The sequence below is a fragment of the Mesitornis unicolor genome, unplaced genomic scaffold, assembly GCF_000695765.1.
Source record: "Mesitornis unicolor isolate BGI_N332 unplaced genomic scaffold, ASM69576v1 scaffold34057, whole genome shotgun sequence".
NCBI lineage: Eukaryota > Metazoa > Chordata > Aves > Mesitornithiformes > Mesitornithidae > Mesitornis > Mesitornis unicolor.
Window position 1 is genome coordinate 25796 of NW_010197651.1, and position 17653 is coordinate 43448.

Below are 17653 nucleotides of genomic sequence, written 5' to 3' on the forward strand. Positions count from 1 at the left end.
ATCTCTGCGAGCTGCGACTCACTGGTGAGTGCAGGATGGCTGCAAGTATGGATTTTTACTTCTTCTGCAACTGATCTCTGAAGTCCAGTACTCACTTTTAATGATTTCTCCAGCAGCTGCTGTTAGAGCTCTTGTTCAAGTGCCTGCTTCTCCCAGTGCCGCGCTCGGGAGTTCATTATCTCACTGGAGGGTAATGAGTGAGAGGAGGGAGTCGACGGTGGGGGTCTTGGGAGATGGAAACTGTGTGTGTGCCTGTTAACTTCTACATCCTTGTAGCATGTCTGCTTCATGCTGGAGAGATCGCAGACCCCCCTGAATTGATTCTTATCCAGGACTGCCCAGCATCTGGTGGTGGGTCCAGGGTCATTATCAGTGGATGCTGTTAACTTATTTCACTTATTTTCCCTCTAATTATTGCTTTGTGAAGGAGGAGCTAGGGAACCCTGTGAGCATCTTGCCCACCCTCTTTCCGATGTCTTTTGGTGCGCAAGGAACTCTCCAGCTATCTCTGGGATGGGACCAGTTGGGAGCATCGAGGCTGAGCTTGAGTGCCTTGGCCTGAAGGCAGCCCTGAGTGCTCTTCAGAGAGAGGGGAAGCCCCTCTGGGACTCGTTCTCTGGTTTTTAATAGTAGGAAGGAAGGAGAAGCGACTGCTTATGTAGGCTGCGGCCCAGGAGGGGTCAGCACAGCCTAAGGATTGGCAGGGAGCAGGCAGGGGACCAGGAAAGGGGGGGACCACAAAGCTCCTGGTGCTCTGCACTACCATGGCTTAGGGCATCGCTTGTGCCACCCCCAGCTGTGCAAAGCGTGGGGCAGCGGCCTTGGGGACCACATCGGTACCAGTTAGGATGGTTAAAATGAGCATTGTTGGCTTTTCTGGAGGAGCTCCCACATCCCTTTGGCCCTGTGATGCAATAATTTAATGATGAGCATAGATATTAATTAATACCAGCAGCCGTGGGGGGTAGGTTGGTGATGGGAATGCTCGGCTGTTGGGTGGTATTACTACCAAACTACCCAGCATTTTGGTTTCAAAATGCCACCACCTTCCAGCATCATGGCTGTGACACCAGCACTGTTAATTACTAATTACTGGGAAGTCCTCAGCTGTCCTAGATGAATCCTCCTCTTGTGGTGCTGCCTGCCCCAGACGCACGTTTCCCTCTGCCAAGATCCAGCAAAGCTTCAAAGGCTTCGAGATGCAAATCTCCATCGCCAAAGCACCCAGAGAGGACGAGGGCTGGGAGAGAGATGTCTCCCATCTGTCTGCAGCTTGTCTGTCCTTCTGTGGGGTGGAGGGCTTAGGCACAAAGCTGGCTCTTTCCCTTTTCCCCTCCCAAGGGAATAGGATGCGACGGTGCCGAGTTCAGGGCCTTAACAGATGGCTCAGACCATGCCAGACCTTTGCACTGGTGCTGGCTGGCGAGGGCAGGGAAGTGTCACAAACCAGTTGCTAATTAGTAATTAATCAGTGAAGTGTGCTGAAAGCAGGAGGTTGCAGCAGATGATGGGGATGGAGGGGGGAGGTGCACAAAGAGATGGTGCCCCTGGGAAGATACAGATCAGGTGTTTGCAGCTTCCACTGATAAACCAGACCTGGGATCTGCTGCTCCGCATTCTCCTCCCTTGCTCTGTTTTTTCGGAGCTCAATCTGGACCCCTTGCATGGGGCTTGGGCACAAGATCCAGGGGTAGGTTTGGAGGAAGCATCCTCCTGCTACAACATCCAGTCTTGCTCCAAGGTCACGTGTGAGGGATGTCGGCAGCATAAAGGAGGTTTTCCATTTTTTTTGGTGGAGCGAAACTCTGAAGGCCACATCTTGGAATAGGGAATAAGTAAACATGTCCAGATTTGGCTCTTGAGATGGAAGCGTGACCGTAACACAGTGTCTTAGCTATGGAAGAAAGTGTCAGTGGTGGTTTTGCCCATGTCTAGATTCCTCTGTGGAGCGTTTTCAGCACTTGGTAGATCTTGGTGAGATACGTGTCAGCCTGTCACGTGAAGATGGATCCCTCAATCTTCCCCATATCCTAGTGTAATGCCTTTGGAAATATCTTGCCCATCCATTTTTTCCCCTTCTGATTCCAGCAGCTCATTTGCAAAGAAGGATAACAACCCTCCAAGGCTGACTCTTGCTGCATGCTGCTGGTTTGGGTACTCAGGGATGAAGCCAGCTATGGATGAGAAGGGGATGCAGCAGTGACTGGGTACCCCAGCACCCCCCTCCCCAAGCATCCACACAAGCCTTTTTCATGAGCAATGGGAATGCAGAGCTGCATCCTTCCCCTGTAAAACTTTTGAGGCTAACCTGGAGCCAGCTCAGCTTTTCTTCCGCTCCTCGGGATTTGGTTCTGCTGACGTTCCCCCAAGAGGCGACTTTGTGCCTTCCCCGCAGCAGAGCAAGGGAAAAGAAAGCGGAAGGGTCGGTGCCGAGGAAGCAAAATGGGAAAAAAAGGCTGCAAAGCAGAAGTGACTGGAGTGCTGAGGTGGCTTTGAGCACATCTTGACACCATTTAAGGGGCAGAAGCGTTTAATGCATTTGGACAGGGCTGGTGATGCTGTTGGCTGTGGGGGGCCCCTCCTACAGCTCTGCCCTGGCCAAAATTAACTTCTCTTGGTCCAGCAGTGACTTTATACTGAGAGCTGTCTGGGTTCCCTGGTCCCCAGCTTTTGGAAGTCCTAGCAGCCCCCCAGCCCAGCAGGAGAGGGAGCAGGGAGCAGCCCAGGAGTGCCCAGGATGAGATGAGGTTTCCAGGTCCCATTTACTGCACCAAGCTGGAGACTTTCCACAATTCGGGACTTCTGAGTTGCTGAGCCTTGCACCATCACTCTCCTGCATCCTGGTAGCTGTTTCTGGCCTTTTCCCTTGGGATTCGGTGGCCTAAATTTGGATGGGGATAGGAGCAGACCTCAAAAGTGCCAAGTCCGGTTTTTTTTTCCCCCCATCCCCTGCAGTAGCTTTGTTCTTGTGCTGCTGAGCCACAAAAAAACCTGAATATCTCCCCAGCTGCTGCATTTATACAGTCAGTTAATCCAGTCAATGCCAGGGTTGGAGTCAGAAGTCTGCAGCAATAGCCTAAAGTGATATATTTAAAAGAGAAGTGCATTTGTGGCTCTGTTCTCCTGGTCTGGGTCTGGACTTTGCTCCCCACCTGGCTGCTAAATCCCAGAGAGGTGCTGTGACTTACTGGTGATACTGGAAGCAAACTGGGCCGGTTGTTCTGCCTGGCTCACCCTGAATCATGCCATATCTCATCTCCCTGCATATGCTCGCCCCAACTTTTGGCCCAAACCCGATGTTTATGGAAGCGGTTGCTGGCTGCAGGCTTCTCCCTGCCCGTCCTGGCTGGGAATCGTCCGTCTGCTGACGGGCTTTACCCATCCAAAAAACCCTTGTGAGCAGCTGGGGTCTGCAATGCGTCATTCTTTTAGCTCTCTGACCCTTTTTCTGAGCTTGATGCTCTGAGAAAAGCTGGGGAAGGGGGAACCATGCCCTGTCCCATAGGGAACCAGAGGGCTGGTGGCTCAGAGGACTGGGATGGCTGCAAACAGCTCAGCTTGTGGGAGCTGGGCTATTAGGTGGCCGTTTCCACATTATTCCTGTTTATTATCTTAAAAGCCAATGCTTTGGTGAACGATGTTTCTTTCCTGATGCGGATTAAGGTATTTTCAGTGCCTGGTGATGACAGACTGGCTTAAACAGCTCCGGTGTCCTCTCTTTGCTGATGGAAACATCAAGGCAGACAGGCCCCTGCTAATGAGCCACCCTGCCCTAACGAGCTCGTGTTTACAGGCTGGGGAAAAAAAAATGAAAAGGAAAGTCAGAAAGTACAGCCGTGGATCATGGAGACATGATTCTTGTTTATTAAGGGCTGGTTTTGTTATGGGTGCTTTTCTCAGCCATCCTGTCCTGCTATTTCAGCCCTCGTCTATCATTCCAAACAAGGAAAGGAGAAGGGAGAAAATAGAAAACAATTAGCTGGAAAAGAAATTCTTGTAATGGCTGCATTTTAATTACAAATAAAAAGCTCTCCAAATAGGCCTATCATGCAGAAATAAAAAATTTCAGATGCTTGGCTTGGTGCAGATGCTTTCCTTTGTGCAAATGGCTGTTACGGCTTCATCTCTGTTTATTCAGTTGCGAAGAAAAAGGGGGGAGAGCAGCTGCGTAGCAACCCGGGAGATCTCCTTGCTGCACATCTGGTGCTGGCGAGGCTATATCCTCGCCTGGGCTGGATCTCAGGCTGGGGGGGCAAATTAAGGGGGTTAAAGCTGTTGTGGGATCCAACCACCCAGATGCTCCTGCAGACGAGTCCCTGCTGGGGTGGTGGACAAAACTGTTGCATCCTGCAGGGGTGATGAAGGAAGCAATGAAAATGAGTGGCTGGGTACTAGAGAGATGCTGCTGTGCTGAAACAGCTGCGTCCTCCTCCCTCCTGGTACCCAAATTGGGTGCAACAGGGGTGCACCCCCGAGAGCTGGTGCTTGTGTCTGCAGGGCATCACATTCCCAAGGCAGAGCATGGAAATGCACCCTTCCCAATCTGGGCAAGGCCAAGTTTTGGAGTGCACAAAAAATTATTACAACCTACTGCAGGGACGAGTCAGCCTCCTTTAATTTGAACTGTTATTTGCAGGAATCTAGTTTCTATATGGAGCTGGCAGCACTGGTTTGGTGTTTGGGGCATCTGGGACTTTCTTTGCCTATGTCTGTGAAATTATTTTTTATGAGGAGGTGCCAATTAGTGGATTTGCAATGCAGGTGTGATATTTTCAGACTGGAGGGGAGTGAAAGGTGAGCATCGTATGCGATTGCTGATGAGGATGCTGGTCTCACATCCATGTGAAAGGGGATGCGGGGGATCAGGGTATCACAACAGCAGGGATGGAGGTGGCTGCGTTGACACTGGTGACCTGAAGCACCCTCCACCCTTGGTGTTGGGATAGCTAGGGTGATATCCATGGATAAGAAATCCTCTGGGATGTTTCGCATCCGAGCAGAGCAGCTGGGAAGGCCAGGCCAGAGGCTTTGCAGCTGCGAATCAATAGCACACGCTGGGGCTCACAGAAAGTTTCAGCCTCAAATGAAATGGGATTAATTCACTGCAAACGCAACTGATGGAAAAATCAGGAGGGCTTCCCTTTAACCTTGCTGGCTTCTTGAGTTTCATGTTGATTTGCTGGCTGGAATTAGAAAAGATTTTTTTTTCCTCACCTGGTTTGGAGCAAAATATGACCCACAGTAAGACAGATGTGAATGTTTTAGGACTCTTTGCAATGGTAACAGTGCCCTTTGGGAGTGGAAACTGTGCTGCTTTGTGATGGAAATGATATTTTGGTAAAGATTTTCTTCTTTTTTGGGGGGAGGAAAAAAAAAAAGAGAGAAGAGGCTTTATTGTCACCAAATCAAGCGCAAACCTGTTTCCAGTCTGGGGTTTTTAATTCTCCCTGTGAATATTTTGATTGTTTCTCTACCTCATGCTGTAAAAAAGCTGCTTTGCTGGGATTTCATTCTGCTCCCAGAGAGGGAGGTGTAAACCTGGCTGCCTCCTGCAGAAACTGAGGGGGCGGCAGTAAAGGCGTGAAACCGATGTAAACCTCTTTATTGAAGGTTTAAACAACAAAAAATAACCCAGAACCAGCAGCAGAGTTGGGAAGCCTCAGCCGTGAGTGAAATGACAGATCGAATTTGCGTGTCACTGCGATTCAACGAACTGGTATTGTGTTGATTTTTCTAAAGATCCGCAGCCATCAGAGAAATGCAACATAATTGCTGCCCTGTTTATTGACAACGGGCACCGAAAATCCATCGCTGTGGCAAATTAACCCCCTCGCCGCTGAAATGTGGCGGAGCTGAACTTCTCCTGTCTCCACCTCCATTGGCTCTTAGCTCTCAGGATGTGAATTCCCTGCGGCCTCCAGTCGCTCAGCTCCTTCCCCACGTGGAAAGCATCTCTACAGATTCATAGTTATATGAATTTTCTCTTTTTTTCAGCTCTCCAGCTGCTTTTTTGGCAGCTGTCTGGTATTGATAGGGACAACGTGGGGACTGCTGGACTGAGATAAATGCCATGCTCCTGTCATGTTCTCCAGCATCTTCTTCCTCCTCCTAAAGTTCATGCTCCTTATGTTGGGAGAGGAAACCCAGGACCCTGCTGAGCTGCTGTGGACTTGGGTTTTCCATGGGATGGCTGGGATAGAGGTGGTGTTCCCCATCCCAGGACCCTTCCCAGAGCCTTGCTGGCTCTTGGCACTGGCCCTAAGCCCGTTATTGGCCATGGCCAGTCTGGGCAACTTCAAGCTCAGCTGCGTCACTGGCCAATGATGTTGTTGGAATCTTGCCTCCTGCCTGCAGATAAGGCAGGGGAGAGGGATGGAGGGGGTGAAAAATCCTCCTGTGCTTAGAGCTGGGCCTTAAAGAGAAGACAATGGGGAGACGGCATGGAAGGGTCAATGTTAGGGATGCAAAATGCCCAGAGGAGTTAGAGGTGATCCCTGGGCTATGAGCTGCATCTGAGCAGCAGTAGAAGCACAAGACTGGGAGCTTTTCTGCTACACACATGACATTGACCTCATGTGGCAAGTTTCTCTGCATCATATTTGTGCTATGAGCTCTACAAAATGAGTCCCTGAGACCTCTCTGCTCTTGTGTCTGGGCTGCTTTTTCCTGGAGCTGGGGCTGGGCACGGCCTTGGGGGAGCAGCCCTAATAACCTTTGCAAGCGAAGGGAGGTGGGAAAGAGACCACAGCATCCTCCCATCATTAACCAGGGACCACAGTATCCCTGCAGCATTAACCAAGCTGCCTTTTCTGAGCTGTTGTGCAAGGAGACAGCCCCTTGCTCAGACTTTTCTTGGCCACCCCATTCCTGAATGGCTGATCTGCTTTGCTGCTCCCATCTGTCCTGGATGGCTCATGGGATGGATGGTTCTTGTGCTTGGCTCTGATGGGTGATAGCGGATGAGACTGAATGGTCCTCCCCACTGCCCACACACGTGTCAAGGTCTGCTTCATCTCTTCTGAGCCTGGCAAGGATGCTTCCAATGGGATTCTGTCCTTTGGTTAGGGACACTATAAATTAAGCAGAGATTTAATGAAATGTCATAAGCTGGGAGGGCTCTGAGATCCTGGACTAGAAGGGCTTAAGAGATAGGTTTCATCTTGGCTTGTGATGGGGTATTTCATTGGGTGATCCCTTGGCCGTGGAGACATCAAGCATCCTGCACTGCTGCAGTGCCCGCTGTCTCCTTGGGGTCAGATCAAAGATTATTTGTGTTCTACTGTCCATCACCCTGGATAGGGCTTGCTTGGGTGCCTTGTTCCCACATAAAAAGTTAAGGAGCTTTCAGGGGTGAGAGATGTTCTTGTGAGCAGCATTTAGGTGATGCTTCACTGCTTGACCCCTGCATTGCCTTGCCAGGCTGCTCATTTTGGGGCAAAAAGGCAATTTCTGCCACAAACAGAGCCTGGTGTTCAGGACGTGCAAACTGAACACATTATGTTGATTTGAAGCAACTTGAGCATTGCCCGAGATCTTCCTGTATGGAAAATGGTGATGAACTCAAAGGTTATTTGCCCGGATGGGAATCGAGTTATTTTTGAGGCAGTGACCCAGCACAGAGTCTGTTGTCCCCAGATTACACATTCACCCTCTCTCCATGCCCGTGGCGTGTTGTAGGAGAGAGATCAGCCAAAATAGCAGATACAATTAAAAAAATCTGGTTTTTCTTAGCTAGATGGTAGCTTCTTGAAAGATAGCATCTTCCCAGGTTAACTTGGTGTTAGGGGTTTCACTCCAGGTATGGCACCTCTAAGGGACCTGGGGCTTAAAATTGCGCCCCAGTGCCTTGTGGTTTTGGTTGAAAACCAGCTGAAAACTGTAAACACCTCTATGCCCCTTCTGCAACTCAATGATTTTTTTTTTTCTCCCCATCTCTGGCTCTTCTGTAAATAAAAATGAGCTTTATTGATTTTATTTCAGTAACGGAGAAATAATTTGCCTTTGGCCCAAGCTCACAGGATGCTATACTCCAGCCAGGAGTGTGGTTTTTAGAGGGGTTTTTTTCCCTCTTTTTATAACATTTCTGATCTGTGTTTATGATGCCAGCGCTGACACATCCTAAACTATAGCGTGGCTATAAGCCCCGGAAAAAACTCCCGACGGGATTGAAATAGTGCCTGGCAAATGTTCCCTCCTTGCTGGAGCTTGTGAATCAAAAAACATCAACGGTTTAAGCAAAGGCTTGTGCCAGGGAGGGAGAACTTATGCCGGCGTTGATGCATATTTTATCACCACGCTTATTCACTCACAGCCCTTCTCCCCTCGAATGCCGTGCGGGTTTTAATTAAATACTCATTGGCGAGGCTGTTGTTCTCGCTTGGAAGGCCTCCAAATGGCCGTGTTTCTTCCCCAAAATGATCGCAAGGGGATGTGCTCCCATCCCCCTCGTCCTCGTCAAGGTTTGTCTTCTGCAAATACCACTAATTACGTTTGTCTGGCCAGCCGCCGGCTCTGCGATAGCATCTTTCATTAGCGCTGACCTCTCTGTGCTTGCGAGGAGCCGGCTGACGTTCTCGGAGCGTGGAGCCTCGTGGATGCTGCCAAGAAAGGTCCCATTGGCACCAGGCGAGCAGGTCTGGGTCTTGCAAGCAAAGGGGTTGCGTGGAGCCCTGGTTCATTAGCGTCTGCTTGTAAACAAGGTTCTGCAGCTTGGGTGCAGGTCCCTGTCTACACAGCTGGATTGTTTCTGGTTGTAAACCAGAGTGGAGAAAGGCTGAGGTTGGTGCCTCCAGGGGTTGCTGGTGGCCATCTGTGGGTGGTCAACTTGGGTTGGATGCAGGAGGGATGATGAAATGAGTGGGAGAGGACAGGACATCTTTCCTTGGCTTTAAACATCTCATGAAGGCTCTCCTGATGGCAATGCAGCCCATACCAGTGTAGATGTTATTCTAGACAACTCTCCAGAGGGTCAAGGAGAAGCCATGGCCTGGTGCCACCTCCCTTACCAGCACCTAGGGATGGTGCAATGGGTTTTTCCCTTCTCCTGGCTTTAAATTCCCACCTGGCAACCACTGACATGAATTTGCTCCTGCTTGTCAGGAACGAGATACTTAATTTGTCAGTTCGCTACGCTTAATATTTCTTTCATGTATTGAGTCAGTTTTAAATGCAAAACATGTCTGGATAAGCTCACTTTTTTGCTTTTTGGTTGTTTTTTTTTTCTCCCACCCTGCTGTAGCAGACACATTGAAGTTAGCCGTGTTTAACTAATAAAAAAGATTTTAAAATGCTGGTTTTGCACTTCTTTAATTGACTTCCCATTTCCATTCGCATGCAGCCTTGCACATTGCGAAGGAAAAAAGAGCGCCGAGCAAATACGAAATGCGTCACTCCCCAGTTTTTTACCATAATCAAAAATGTAAAAATTAAGAATCTGAATCAATGTACATTAAGCTATGTAATTGCCGAAATAAACGTGGTCGGGGGTAGATAATGGGTCTTCCTGATTAGAAGAAAATACTGAATTTAGTGCAAAGGTTATATCTGGTTGCAAAGCAGTGCGGTTGAGTGGCTGCACTCTCCTTTTGGGAGATAAATAAGGCAGGGGGGCTTGGAGAGTGATGATGGGTGCAGACACTGGTGATGGAGCTCTTCATCCTTGGTGACACCTGAGGGAATCATGAGAATGGAGGAATTGCTAGTGGAGCGTGGAAATTAGTTTTCCCAGCTCTCACAAACCCGGTGCTGGTTGTGTTTTCTCTTCCAGCACCAAGTCCTAGCGGTCCCTGACCCAGCGAGGGTCCCAGTTTGCAGCAACTGGTCTTGCAGCAAGGGAAGAAGCTCCCAAGAGCAGGACCTTCCATGTAAACCCCCAGCCTGAATGGCTTTATTGTGGCCTCTCGATATTTATTTATTACTTGAACTCACTTGGGGTGGTTAGTAGCTCCATGGTGCACACTGCAGGGTTTTATTAGGATGCACTCTCTGCTTACTGACCCTTTTTCCCTGTAAATCATGGCAAGTTTGCCCACCTAATCAGCAAAAATAAATAATATCCTGATGCTGCAAGCTGCACTGAGACTACTCGATGGTCTCTTGGTTATCCTGAGAGCTACAAACATGCAGTCCTTCGTCCTTTTTGCTTTGCTTTCCCTTAACCGTAGCCAAAAGTCATTTCACTGTCAACAACCGTGTGCTTTTTGCTCCAGTTCTGGTTGTCCTTCCCTTTAGAACAAGCAGTGCTCAGGCATGGGATGTCCCCAGTGCTTTTAATCTCCAAAATGCCTCCCCAAGTGAATTGTGTTAATACTGGAGAGTGCAGGAGCGGGGGGAGAGCTGCCTACCCTTGGTCTTTGTTGGTCATTGCTCACCATCACGCTCGGGAGCAGGGAAAAGCTGCTGGGCTTTGAGGGTGCAGCCTGGCAGCAAGGAGTTAACAGAGAAGTGAAATATTAAACGGAAGCAAAGAGGCACTGTGAGAGGGGCAGGATCCCAGGAAGGCTTTTCTAGGGATGAAAAAAACCAAAGCTGTCACCTGGAAGGGCTCCAGCTGCCCAGTTTCCACCCAGTCAAGGCGTTCTCTGCTCCCCAGTGCTCAGCCTGCAGTGGCAGGGATGCTGAACAGCATGAAGCTGGGATGGTGATGGGGACAAGAGGTTTCTGCAGGTTGCAAAGTGGCTGGTCTGCTCCAGCGAAGCAACCAGTACCTGGGTTTTTCCAGGGGAGAAGTAGAAATGTGTTGCAGCATGTGTGAGCCCACCTTGTTGAGCTTGCTGCTCTGAGTGCCGGCTATGGAGATAGCTAAATAACAAGGAGTTAAATAATAATTATAATAATAATAAGGGTTTGGGTTTTTTTTGACTTGTAAGGTTTACCAGCCCAAGCATTCCACCACAGAGATGCTGGGATGCAGGAGGCTGCAACCCTGGCACATCATGGGTGGGGTTGGTTCTCTTGGGATATGAAGGGGTGGCCCCAGGATGAGTGGAAAAGGCTGGACCGTGGCAGCTTTTAGTGCAAGGAGAGGGTGCATTGCCCACTCTCCATCAGCAGAACCAATGTGCTATGGCTAACAAGGAAACCTCTGAGGTTAATTAACACAGCCCCCCAAGGTCTCCTAACGAGGGTGGATGCTACTGACCTTTAGAAAGCCCTTGAAGGCAGAAACACGAGGCCTCCAAGCAGCAACAGAGAGAAGTAATAAATAATTTTGAGAGCACTTTGAGAGAACATTAACCTAAGCTCTCCTAAGCCATGAGCAGCAAGGGATAAATGGTGATACCATGGGCTGCTCCAGCACCACCTCTTATCTCTAAGCACTTCAGGCACATCCATGACTTCATGCTCATGACCTTCTGCCACCAAGGAGACAGGTACAGGAGGGTTTCGTCCATCTGGAGGCTGTTTTTGTCTGTCTGGAGCTGACAGATGACAGATGACGAGCTGTTCCGCTAATGGCTAGAGGGGAAGAAAATGCAATTACCCAAAGTAGGCTTTTGGCAGGACACAGAGGTGGCAGAGTGAGGTCGGTGAAACCTGGGGAAAAGGGGATGATAAAGCGGCTGCTCACATCCAGGGCCCTAGTTTGCTTTTGGTTCTCTCCTCAGAGATGTTGTTTGTGCAGTAATTAACGATGTAAAACATGCATCGGCCTCTTTGTTCCCATTAGGCTTGGCTATGGCTTGAAATGATGCGCAACAGTAGCCCGTGGTTAATTTTACCAAATGTTCACTTTAATTTCATTTAAGACCAGCTGTCTATAAATCTATAGTGCCTATTTACATCTTGTGCATAGAAATATATATATATTTATTATTCTGTGCTGAGGATAAGGTGACAGATAACAAGGTACTGGTCCCCAGCCTCCAACCCTGGGGTAATGTGTTCAGTCAAACCTGAAGGCTCGATGTTGGCTTGATGCCGATGGGGCTGACCTTTGGGTGATACCTCCTTAGGGAGCAAACCTCCCTGCTGTCTTCCTCCACCCTAAAACCCAACGTGTGTTGTGTGTCCAGGTCAATATGAAACATCTGGTGTGTAAAGCAGTTATTTATTGGGCAGTGCACAGCGGGGAGCTTGCAGTGAGCCGTGGTTTGTTTGCATCCAGTCAAGCACTCCTATGTTTAAATACCTCTAAGCAAACAAGTCCACCCAGCTCCTGCTTTGCTCTGCCTTGTATCTTCAAGGCTGGGTTTACTGGCAGTATCCAAAGGCAGTTTGTCACTTCCTTACTTATGGGAACTAGTGTGATGCCTGCTTGCATGGGTAACGTTGGCCATGTTGGTCCCATGCTACATGGTCTAATGTGGGCTGGTGGCTTCTTCTACCAACTTTCATCATCATGTCACATCTGAGCTGTCACCACTGTTGCATGAGACCCCAGTACAGATCCCTCAAACCTTCGTTTGTGCTGTCTCTCCCTCTGGCAGCACCAGGACGGCTGGGAGGAGGCTGCTGCGAGGTGATGGGAAAGGCTGCAGCTCCTTGGTCCCGAAGCGTGGTGAGATGTGGTCAGCCAAGAAGCGGATGTGGAAGTGCCGCCCAACACAGTGGACCAGGCTGCCCACCACAGTGCACTGGAAGCCAGGCGGGTCGGGCATGGCGTAGACAGCACACTTATACCATAGCTTGGCCTTGGCGCTGCAGCGGTAGACACTGATGCCTGTGCTGCGGTGGAGATCAAAGCGGTAGATGAAGCCATTAGTGCTCACCATCTCAGCTGTCCTGTCCTTGCCACCACCGGCTGGGCTGATGCTCCAGCTGTCCGAGCGGGCTGTGTAACGCAGCAGCATGTATCGCAAGGTGCCTCCTGTCACGTAGATCTCCCCATCGCACACCGTGGCTGTGTGGGCTACAGCAAAGGTTTCATGGGGCAGGGGTGCGGTGAAGGTCCAGCGGTCCTGCCGGGGATCATAGCGCTCCACTGTGTTGAGGCACTCACCGCCGATGGCATAGAGGTGACCGTCCAAGGCCACGAGCTTGCAGTGTGGCCGTGCTTGGTTCAGGGAGCAGATCTCCTTCCAGATGTTGGTCAAGGGGTCATAGCAGAAGACACGATTGGAGGGTCTCTGGTCCTGGCCCATGCCCTCACAACCAGCCACCACAAAGAGGTAGTTGAACATGCTGCACATGGCACAGCCCCGGGAGACCACTTCTGGTGGCACATGGCAGAGGTGACGCCAGCAGTCCCCTTTGTCATCATAGTAGCAGAGGTGGCTGGTGTGGAGGCCAGGCTCCTGCATGTTGATGTCTGCCACAGCCATGTATGTCTTCCCCTTCATCCTCTGCCGCAGGATAAGCTCCCGCTCACTGGCATTGAGGTGACTGTAGATGGAGGGTGTCCTCAGCACCTGCAGGTAGTTGTCACTCATCACCTTGTAGGCAGCCTCCTGGAGGTGGCCAAGCTTCTGTGCCTTGGCTGTGCAGAGGACCTTGTAGCAGTTGCCCAGGTCCAGGTGGGTGGGTGGTGGCATTTGGAAGAGATTGGCACTGGTCACTGGCCCTGGCTGAGGGCTTGCTGGCGGTGTCCTGGCCAGTGCCATGACTCCAAAACCCTCCATGGACAGCTGGAGGTGGGGGCTGTCGGCGATCTGGAGTATGCTGTCCTTGCGGCCAGGAGATGGTGGCTCAGAGGAGATCTCTAAGTTCCCAGAAGGTGGTGGTTCTATGGAGGAGGTGGTGGAATCCCATGTTGCCGAAGTTGGGTCCAGCTCCTGGGTTTCAAAGCACTGTGGCTCCTCATTGACCCACTCCAAGCTGAGATGCTGGGATGTTTCCGGAGGGATGTAAGAAAGAGACCTCTTCTTTGACACTGACTGGGAAATGGACTGTACGTAGTAGTCATAGACTTTGCCTTTAAGGCCAGGGATCGGTTGCTGAGCTCCATCCTTCGCCTGCCTCCTGGTGATATAGCTCTCTTCCACCTGGATCTTTGCAACTGAGGAGAAAGAGTAGGAGTCGTCTGACCCCATGTCGCTTGCTGTCATCGTTAGCCCCAGGTCCGAGGTGACGCTGAGGGTCTGGATCATCCCCGCATGCCTCTCAGCCTCCTGACTCATGTTTGTGATGGTCAACTCCTTCTCCATGCTTTGGGTATGTCCATCATCTGCTGTCTGGGCATTACCAATCCCGGGGGAAAGCCCGGTGCTTGGGACAAGCGTGCCCTCCTCCCTGTGGCTGCTCAGTTTTTCGGCTGCATCCCCAGGGTCATAAGAGCTTGGCTTGCTCCTCAGCTCAATTCCTGGCTTGTTTCCTGACTCACTCCCCAGCTCACTTCCTGTCTCGCTTCCCAGCTCAATTCCTGGCTTGCCTCTCATCTTGCTTCCCAGCTCACTTCCCATCTTGCTTCCCAGATCAATTCCTGGCTTTTTTTCTGACTTGCTTACCGGCTCACTTCCCAACTCACTTCCTGTCTTGCTTCCCAGCTCACTTCCCAGCTCAATTCCTGTTTTGTTTCCTGACTTGCTTCCTGGCTCACTTCCCAGCTTGCTTCCCATCTTGTTTCCCACCTTGTTTCCCATCAGGCTTCCCAGCTCACTTCCCATATTGCTTCCTGGCTCACCTCCCATCTTGCTTTCCAGCTTGCTTCCCGGCTTGCTTCCCAGCTCACTTCCCAGCTTATATTCTGATTTGCTTGCTTGATCACTTTCTTGCTCACTTCCCAACTCACGCCCCATCTTGCTTCCCAACTCACTTCCCTTCCCAACAACTCCCACCCTCCCACAAGACAGCTCCAGTTCAGAAACCATTTCCTCTCCTTCCTCACCCCTTGGCAGACCTCGATTCCCCCGGAGCAGCGTGCACCGTGTCTCAGAGGCGCTCACTTGCCCGCTCGCTCCTTCATCCCCACCGTCCCTCCCTGCCTCCTCACCACCCACCCTCCTGCGGCGCAGCCCCCTTGCACCATCCCCATCCCTGGCAGCATTTTCCCTCTGCTCTTCCTCAGCCTCAGCTGGTGGGATTTTCCCCCCGGCAAGCGAGCGGGATTTATAAAACCTGTATGCCAAAGTCAGGAGGAAGAGAGCGGTGGCGGAGAGGACCAGCTTGCCGGCCAGCTGCATGTCGGACTGCCAGGACAAGGTTACCTGCTGGGGCATTTTTCCATGCCGGGAATGCAGAGAAGCCGATTAATGATTGCCGAGCGAAGCCAGAGCGTGGAGCTGAAAGTTTTGGGGCAAGGTGACTTTGAGCGGGTGAAGCTGGCAGAAGGTTTCCGTCTGAGTTTTGTGTGTTTGGGATGGGCTGGGCTCCGGAGAAAAGGTGCAGCCCAGAGCTGGCAGCACAGAGCCAGCTTTATGAGCCAGGTAAACAGAGAGGCTTGAGAAAAGCAAAGGGAACCACAAAAGGAGAAAAATTACCTCCTCCAAGCAGCCCAATGGTGCTGCCTCCTTGCTTCTTTTGCTATTTAAAAAAAAGATCATGCATTGGAAGGAGAAAGTGAGTTGTTTTGTCTGGGAAAGGTCCTTCATCCCTGGGTGCAGGCGTGGGGAAGGGAGGGAGAAGCAGCCCGCGGCCAGGCAGACCTTTGGTCTGACACTGAGCAGCTGCTTTGTGGCATAGGCGGGTGACTAATTCGGTAACCTTCGTTGGCGGCACGCTGACTAACAAAGGGTGACGGGAAATAGCCCGAAAGCTTCTGGGGTCTCTTTGAGGCCAGCCTGGAAGTGGCAGGGGAATTAAGAGCTGGTGGTGGAGGAGCTGGGGGTTTTGGGAATGAGGAGAAATCCGGCACTGAAGAGCAAATATAGGCAGGTGCTCGTGGCCGCTGTGTTCAGGGAGCTGCATCCAAGTGCAGGGGGAGGGAGATGAACCGAGGAAAGTGAACAAAAACATGGGGACAGGGAAGAAATTTGAGATGGGAAGGGACAGGAGAGGTGCAAATCATTGTATCGAAGCTATGTACTCCTTCACATGGGATGTCCACGGGGATTGGAGTCACTGTGGGGAAACTAAGGCACAGAGGATGGCAGACAGCACCATGCTTGCTGCCTCCTCCTCCCCTTAGAAAGATGTCGGCAGTGTGTCTGGTTCTGAGCTGAATTTCAAAGATTTTGGGGAATTGTCATCCCTGGTGTCCCCAAAGCAGCTGGGTACCCATGCCTGGACCATGGTGGAGACAGGGGCTTGGGAAATAGCATTCTTCTGCAGTCCCTGCTAAGCAAGCTGAATTCAAAGGGATAAAATTAATTTCCTTTTTCCCCAGGGGAACATCTCGCAAGCTGAGAGATGCATAAAGAAACGAGGCCCTACCAGGCAGTGAAGAAGCAACCAAAAATGTGGGTGGGGGTGGGCAGCTGCTCCTGTTTGTATGCAGGGACTCGCTCCCCACTAGCTTGGTCTTGATCTGGTGGGATTTGGAGGAGAAATGAACCCAGGTGATGCTAAAACAACTTCTGTCAGGAAGAGTGGATATGATGGGTCCTGACTGTACAGGTGATGGGTCTGTGTGGTGGGAGGTCTTGCCATGGGTCTTTGATAGAGAGTAGGTGCTCCTGAGCTTACACCCAGCACCTGCAGCCTCCCAGATGGCATCCCATTCAGCAGTTGATCTTCACTGGATATTGCACGAGCTTTGGCACTGCCTTTTGTGATGGGGAGGAGCATCTGAACCTCCTTGGGGTGCATTGCCCACCATCACTAGCATCTGCAAGCGCCAATATGCTGAATTTCACCTGATATCTTAGGGACTGTGGTGCTGTCAATAGGGGTTGTGATGTGCCACAAGACTTGCCGGGGATGCTTGATAGGTGAAGGACCATGTGTTAACCAGTGCAATAGTTTTATATGTATATAGATTAAGAACTGGACTGTTGCATCATGCTCAGCAGCATCTTGAGCCAAGATGACCCACTCAAGCTGCTCCCCTCCATCTTATTTGACATGGGGACCTAAAATCCATCATTTGAGGGCTTGGTCCAGCCAAAACCTCAGGGAAGACACATCTCTCCTGCCTGCAAATGCGAAGTGTCCCGAAGCTGAGGCCGGAGTTGGGGCAATGGGGACGTGCACTGAGGCTGTGCACGTGTTTCGGTGCTAGGCTAATTGGCAAAAGGTTTGGGCCACCTCCGCTTGGCCATGACCCTGGGTTTCTTCAGCTCTCACTGCTGTATTTTTTAATCTGCAGATAGATCTGCAAAGATCCTTGTGTTTGTGAGCTGGGAAGTATGAATTATGCAGGTGGTTGGTGGCCCTGTGAACTCGGTCATGGCAGTAACTGTGCCCGGTAATGAGGTGGGAGAGGCACCGAGCAAAGTCACCAGCTTCCACTAGCATTCCCAGCCCCGTTGAGCTGGAGCATCCCTGGTTTTGTGCCCCCATACCCTGATATCCCAAAGGGCTGGGGCCTCAGATGTGCCATATCCTTGAGTGATACAGAGTAGGGCTGCCAAAACCCCAACTGGCATTATGAGAACTGTTATCTTCATCATGGCTGGGTTTTATGGATCTTGGGAGGGCAAAATATCGAGCACAAGGGGAGGCAAGGGTGTTTTTGGCAAGCTCTGGGTGCTGTTGCCTTCACAAATGGCACGGCTGGGGTGGACCAGAGCTCGAGCTGCAAGGGATGATGCTGGGAAGGAAGATCCCCCAGGCAAAAAATGCAGGTCTGCTGTATCAAGGTATATTTATCCATGCCTTGCGGAAAGGAGGATGAGCG

General features: G+C 50.9%; 1 protein-coding gene across 1 annotated transcript; it reads right to left on the bottom strand.

Annotated features, from left to right (window-relative positions):
* Nucleotides 1-12392: 12392 nt before the first annotated feature.
* On the bottom strand, nucleotides 12393-15095 carry KLHDC7A (kelch domain containing 7A). Its single transcript, XM_010188869.1, has one exon. It carries the CDS (start codon nucleotides 15093-15095, stop codon nucleotides 12393-12395), a length of 2703 nt encoding a protein of 900 aa, XP_010187171.1.
* Between the last annotated feature and the right edge of the window lie 2558 nt (nucleotides 15096-17653).